This window comes from Cynoglossus semilaevis, chromosome 2 (assembly GCF_000523025.1).
Source record: "Cynoglossus semilaevis isolate Cse_v1.0 chromosome 2, Cse_v1.0, whole genome shotgun sequence".
NCBI classification, from domain to species: Eukaryota; Metazoa; Chordata; class Actinopteri; order Pleuronectiformes; family Cynoglossidae; genus Cynoglossus; species Cynoglossus semilaevis.
This window is the reverse complement of record NC_024308.1, coordinates 6,434,425-6,441,489: the sequence shown is the minus strand read 5'-3', so window position 1 is coordinate 6,441,489 and position 7,065 is coordinate 6,434,425. Positions and strand designations below refer to the sequence as shown.

Below are 7,065 nucleotides of genomic sequence, written 5' to 3'. Positions count from 1 at the left end.
CACGGAATGAAACCAAAGGGTTGAATGATGAGTGTTATAAAGATGTCCTGATTGTGAACAGAATAAACAGGCACCATTGTTTTTCTGTAAATAGTGTTTAAATAAATCATCTTTTCATTGTGTGTTTGAGGTTGGGCTCTGAAAACAAAGACGTCATTCAGCAGAAATTCTCCAGTTCTGCTTCTGGGAAAGTGTTACCATTTTAAGGCAGAAGGTACAGAACACACACACACACACCATTGTGACCGACTGCAATAAAAACATCTATTTATGTGCACCCAGTATATGTCTTGTAATTACTGCTCTGCATTTTCCCAGGGTGCTGGTGCTCTCCACAGAAACATTTACAAACACACACTTTAACAGTGCAATGTTAATCATTATCATGCAACACTGCAGGATATGTTTCTGAACTATATTATTGATTTTTTGGAGGTATTTTAAAACATCTTTGTATTAATAGAAGAACAAAAGAAAATGCTTAAATAACTGTTCAAAAGCTTCATTCATTGGTTTAATTATAAGTTAAAAATGGGGGTGTTGGAAAAGTGCATGAACTTGACTCTTTAAAAGTGTGGTGCAACAGGAAGTAAATGAAATAAATTTTTTGCATCATTTGAACTGATCCCATTTGTATTGATTCTTGTTTTAGCTTCAGACGCTGAGGATTTCACAGACATCTGCTATGAAGCCTCAGACGAGGACTTCGTCATGGGGAACGTGGAGGCTTTTCGCAGGGACTTTGCATCTAGAGTGTGGTTGACCTACAGGGAGGACTTTCCTCCACTGCCCGGCTCCACCCTGACCTCCGACTGTGGATGGGGATGTATGCTGAGGGCTGGACAGATGATGCTGGCCCAGGCACTTATTCTGCAGTTTTTGGGTAGAGGTGAGTTAGAGGACAGTAAAGGATAAGTAAGGATGATTTTTGTGTGGTTAAATTAAATGTTAAATGAATATTTTAATGATTTTATATTTTTCTGTTTTATCCCAAAATACTAACTGGACTTTAATTAATGCATAACGTTGTAAATGCATGGAATTCCTCACAGATCATTCTATTCTGTTCTATTGTGAAGTCCATCTGTGAAGTCTCCCAGACTTTATGTCTTCACATAATGAGACGACAGAACCACTTTTATGTAGCCATTTGGAAAACAATATTTAAAACTTGTTCTTCTGTCAGGTCTAAAATATGCCACTAATAAAATATTTCTCTATAAAGTAACTAATGGCCACTTAAGGATATTTATTGATCAATTTCACTTTGATTCACTTTGAACCAAGGTCATTTGGTTAATGACTTGGAGACTATTCTGGCCCTTTTATAGTCACAGCTCCTCCCACTCTCTCCTCCTCTGATTCCCACCCTGTTTGTAATGCTAAAGCGGAGTTAAAATGAAATAGTGGGACACTCAAACTTGTAATTGGACATAGTGACAGGCTCTGAGTTCTCCCCATGTAAGAGAAAAACTTTAATTTCAGTTCTTTTAAGTTCTAAAGGACATTTTATTCTTGTAGTGATGGAATTCATGGAACTTTTATGAATGGTCCAGTTCAGTCCTGAACAGTTTCAATAAATTAATCTTTTTTATTTCTTATGGTTTTATAAATCTGTAACATTTCCTCATTTCCTTGATTCCTGTGGATCAATGGTGCGATTTTTTCTTAATTAACCCAACTTTTCTTTGGTCTTCTTAAGATTGGACCTGGTCAGGAGCACTGATGCTCCAGCCTTTAGACACAGAGACGTGGACAACAACTACAGCTAAACGTTTAGTTGCTACTCTAGAGGCTTCTCTCCAGAGTTCCCTCAGGTCGTCTGATCCTGAGCCTCAGGCCCAGGCTGTTGGAGAAGAGGCTGACACTCACCTGAAAGAGTTGAACCACCGCAGGCTGGTGTCCTGGTTCGGGGATAGTCACATGGCCCAGTTTGGTCTCCACAGGCTGGTCCGCTCTAGTCTGACCATGGGGAAACAGGCGGGTGACTGGTATGGACCTGCTGTGGTGGCGCATATTCTCAAGTAGGTCTGAAAAAGAAATCATCTGAGAGTCAAGACATTAGTTACAGTTGTAGATTGTAAATGTAGATTTCCAGAGCTGAGCTAATTACATGGAAATGTAGATTTCCAGAGCTGAGCTAATTATGGAAATGTAGATTGTTTAGAAAACAAGTGACAATTAATCGGCCTGTGGTGATTAATGACTGGAACAATCACAGAACCAAGCCCAATAAATTCTCTGCTGAGCAGAGCAGAGCTGAGCTAATTAAATTATATTAAATTACTTATTGTGCATTTATGCCACTTTTAAAAAAGATTTTCTTATAGATTTTTTTAACATTTGATGGGAGTTATCTTGATGATCGTTGTCTCGAATTAATTGTGAAATAAATAAAAATGTTTATGCTGTATGTTAGAGGAGGCTAATAATTCTCTCCTCACGTGTAACACTTTCTACATGAAGTAAGTTTATTGTATGCAGATGAGCTGCGTTATAACTTATTTCTACTGTTGTCATTTATGGAGAAATCCATTGATACATGCGCAGGAATATTTAAATAATTAAAAACCCAGATGATTCAGAGTCTCCAGGTGTACATTTTTGTCTTCAGTCTCATTTCATCACCTGTTTCTTTCCTCAGGAAAGCTGTGGAGGAGGCGACAGACCCGGCCTTGGCGTGTGTAGCTGCCTATGTCTCCCAGGACTGTACAGGTAAAGAAAATACAACTGAGGTCCAACTGGTCCTTCTGTGAAAATTAAGACTAATTAGATTATTGTAAATTCACTACATTTAACACTATTTTGTTGCATATCATATTTTTTGTAGTTTACTTAAATAGTAGACAAAGAATAATAAAGTGAACTAAAGTATAGATAAAATGTTCAAAAAAACAATGGTTGAAAGTGTTCAGAAAAACGGATCGACATACAGTAGATTATAATCTGACAGCACAGACGCAGACAAAGTGACCTGTCTGTGACCTTCGTGTCATTGATCTTGGTACAGTGTACAGCGCTGACGTCATCGACAGTCACAGGGCACCTGCCTCAGGACAGAGTTCTGCTGACGGATCGAACGCTTCCTTTCCATTACACAACAGCCAGCCGGCCCCAGCCTCAGGTCTGCCTGACGACAGAGCTGTCATCATCCTGGTCCCTGTCAGACTGGGAGGAGAGAAGACAAACCCTGAGTATTTTGACTTTGCAAAGGTGGGTCATCTGCGTGGTGGGGGTTTGATTGTTGTTTCCATATATTCCATGTATTATTCTCGTAGGTCTTCAGCGTGTTCTTTCTGCAAAATTACGTCACATTTGAAATATCTGTCATAATGTTAGCTTTAAGATTCAATGTAAAGTATTTATAATATTTATTAACAAATGAAACATTTTGACTGACAGTCAAACATTTCTATTTCTGTAGAGCATCCTGAGCCTGGAGTACTGCATAGGTATCATTGGTGGGAAACCCAAACAGGCCTGTTACTTTGTGGGATTTCAAGGTGAGTGTTAGTTCACTGTGAGACTGAGAAAGACACACCCACACACACACCCACACACGCACACACCTGCACACACAGAGAAGTGTTGTTGTGAACCATAGAACACTTTGCATAAAAACACCCTTCTTTTGTGAAGAGACAAAGTGAGTTAATATATTCCTGTTTGCAAGAGGAAAACGGAGAGGAGTGGAGACGGGAGCAAGTGAAGCAGGGCTTACTTTATTCTCTGTGACCCATCAGGAGCCTCGCCCATTCATCACAAGTAAACCTCCCAACTTGTAAGCTGTAATTGATTTCCATAGGAGGCATGCATTAAATTTCATCCCGGCCTCAGAGTGAGCCACTCTTCATCACCTTCAGCAGCCAGGAGGAACCTTCAGTTGTACATCTTGGCAGTCAATATTTACACATTTACATTTTACCAATTTAAAACACGCCGCTGGATGATGTCTAAATGACAAGCAATACATTCCGGCTGCCACTGCTGGGCCGGGCGCTTCATTTATCACATGCAAATGATGGAATATAATTGCATGTTTGTAAAAGTAATTCTCGCCACACAAAAATTAAACGACAACCTCCTTTGTGCGGCTGTAAAGGATGTGATGGTACAAGTGTATCTGATTATGCAGAGTTTAATCCACACGGTGGATATTAAAAAGCAACAACCTTCTGGGCGGCATATTTGATGCACAGAAAGCCCAACAGTTGGGCCACAGCAGATGACTTTGAGCTGCTCTGCATAGAAATTGGAGACACGCGAGCGCCTCCTTGTAATAATCTGATGTTTTTTGAATAACTTGTCTTTTGTTTTGTCCTTGCAGACGACAGCCTGATTTACATGGACCCTCATTACTGTCAGTCTTTTGTGGACGTCAGCACCAGCGATTTCCCTCTCCAGGTAATGTGAAATTACACACGGGAGCCGAGCGCGGTCTCAGTAATGTGAATTTAATAGTTTCTGTTAGTACTTAAGGGTATGAATCTTAAAGCGGCCCACGGTCCAATTACTGAGCTCCGGTCTGCTGATTTATCCCCAGCTCAGATGGTGTTGGAGCTGCCACTCAAGAGAAATATGGCAAATACATGATCAGATACTGTGAGCTTCAATATTTCAGGAGCCATACTGAAAAAAGAAATCAGCAGACAGCGCTGTGTGGCAACTTTGTTTTATGCTTTCACAAGCAGCAGTGTGACACACAGCACAGCTGCAAATCGCCCTATACAGTGTGACACACAGCACAGCTGCAAATTTACCTGCGCTGTGACAGCAGATGAATATGGTTTCAGTCATCTGGCGATGCAGGAAACAGCTTATTTTGTTTCGACGATGCCACCGTTGTGTATCGTTTGAGGACGGAATTACTAGCAGCCAAATATTTGACACAACAATTAAAAATATTTTTAATAAACAGTTATTAAATAAACAGTTCTGGTCATATTACTGGTTCTGTAGGAATTCGCGCTGGAAGTAGCGAAAAAAAAATTCCTAAGGGGCTAAAAATTTTGTACCCCTTCACTGTTGGTGGTATGATACCCCAACTGTTCTTTTTCCTCTTTTGTCTAGTCTTATCACTGCCCTTCACCAAAGAAGATGCCTTTCAGTAAGTTGGACCCAAGCTGCACCATCGGGTTCTACTCCAGAAATGTTCAGGACTTTGAGAGAATCCAACAGGAGCTGTCTAAGGTGATACATCCAAACACTCATATTTCAAAACATGGTTGAAAGTTCTATAGTTCGCTATTTTAGGGGATGTGTTTTAATTTAGGGAAATGTGTCGGTATAAGTTGACCACTAGATGGCACCATTTAGCCGTGTATGTCAGACTTTCTCAGCCGCTCACTAGCCAGCAGGCAGGGAGGAATCTTTTAAACACTGTTTGCTCCTCAGGCTTAAGAGACTTATTTCTATATATTAAATTAACATAACATTTAAACCCCCCCCCAAAAATAATTCACAGCACTGTAATTAATCTCAGACTGCATAACACTGCACATTCACACTCGTCTGAAAACTCTCCCTCCAGCTGCTGCAGCCGTCTGTGAAAGAGAAATACCCAGCGTTCACTTTCGTGCAAGGTCACGGCAGAGATTACGACCTGTCAGCAGGCCTGACCCCGGAGAAGATCCGTGACCCGAGGAGAACGGTGACCACTGCCGGAGACTTCGTGCTGCTTTGACAGCACTGTTTTAGGAGACTACCAGTGGAGTCTTGGTCATTGAGTAAAAACCAAACTGCTGAGTGTCCAGATCCTCCTGGTCCACTCTGTTGATGAACTGCACAGGTTTCAGACTCTGATCAGAGAGAACTTTTGTTACTGAAAGAAAAACAAATCTCAACTGTTGCCTTTCACTGTGAACATTTAAATCATTTGTATGGGAATTAATTTTTGGTGATTCTGCTGAATTTTCTCTTCACCTTGTATATTTTTTCTACACTCAGAGCTGAAAGTAAGCCTGGTGCTCGTCCTAGGCAAGTATTAATGGAAGAGTTGTGTCACACAGATAATCCAGCATAAAAACTGTGCCCATATCACCACGCATCTTACACACTCAGCAGCCAGAGAGATTTATGTATCGAAGAAACATCTTCATTCAGGGGAACATTTCAACCTATGTCATATTCATATTCATATGGACTTTAGAGATGTGATAATTATGTTTTTTTGCCATCGCTTTATCACATTTGAGTAGATTTGGTTTTATTGTAAAGTGAGTTGTGAGTAAATCTAGTTTTGTAAGTTGTGAAATCAAAGGTAGAGAGTGTCAGAGAAAAAGAGTTGAGCCGTCACTTTAGTCATCTGTGGCTCAAGACCAAGAGATTCTCACGTCAGTGTTTACGTGACATGATGTGATGATACGACGATGCCAAATCTGTCACAGACGCCTGTTCTAAAGACATTTCAGTGAGGAATAAGTCAAGAAATTAATAAATGATTTTCTTAAATGCTTGAATACAAACACATGCCTGGAAGTGTCCTAGAAAATCTACAGCAGAAAATTATTAGGACCTCATGGGAAAATCACATTGAATTATTTTTGCATATACATATATATAATATATGTATATAGAAGTGTATTTCTTTGAAAAATTTTAATTTTAAAAGGGAGACATTTTTAACTATGAAGTAAAAAAAAAGCTTTCTCACAGATGTTTTCATTAAGCTAAATTTAAAAATACAAATGTTTTACATTGATTTTACATTATTAAAAGAAACTTATCTGGGAATTCTGCTCTTACAGGTACAAATATAAAAAAAAATAAATTCAAATGTATTTTTAGGACTTGAGATTTAAAACTTAAAAAAACTAGATCTCCCAGTCTTTCTCTGAAAACTTTTCAGGTTGAGAAATTTCTGACTGAGTTTCTGGTAATTTTGGTAACACCTGGTGTGTGTGTTTTAAGGCTCCAACAGCACATTCTGTTCACAATTAGAATCATATCATTTGAGTAACACTTGTTACACACATGGTCCATAAACCCTATGTTTAGTACAGAAACTGAAATGACTCAAAAAGAGTCAAGTTAACGTCAAAACAAACCAATAAATTCCAAATATTA

The 7,065-nt window shown here is 39.3% G+C and overlaps 1 protein-coding gene across 1 annotated transcript in view; it reads left to right on the top strand.

The window, feature by feature from the left end:
* The window catches only part of atg4c (autophagy related 4C, cysteine peptidase), an 8,346-nt gene extending 1,882 nt beyond the window's left edge, over positions 1-6,464 (top strand). Inside the window, exons 2-10 of the mRNA XM_008333152.3 lie at positions 131-214; positions 653-889; positions 1,703-2,024; positions 2,645-2,715; positions 3,011-3,213; positions 3,425-3,503; positions 4,328-4,404; positions 5,071-5,190; positions 5,531-6,464. Coding sequence (XP_008331374.1) covers positions 131-214; positions 653-889; positions 1,703-2,024; positions 2,645-2,715; positions 3,011-3,213; positions 3,425-3,503; positions 4,328-4,404; positions 5,071-5,190; positions 5,531-5,683 — 1,346 coding nt within the window. The 3' untranslated portion in view covers positions 5,684-6,464. The remainder of the gene's footprint in view (positions 1-130; positions 215-652; positions 890-1,702; positions 2,025-2,644; positions 2,716-3,010; positions 3,214-3,424; positions 3,504-4,327; positions 4,405-5,070; positions 5,191-5,530) is intronic.
* Positions 6,465-7,065: the final 601 nt, after the last annotated feature.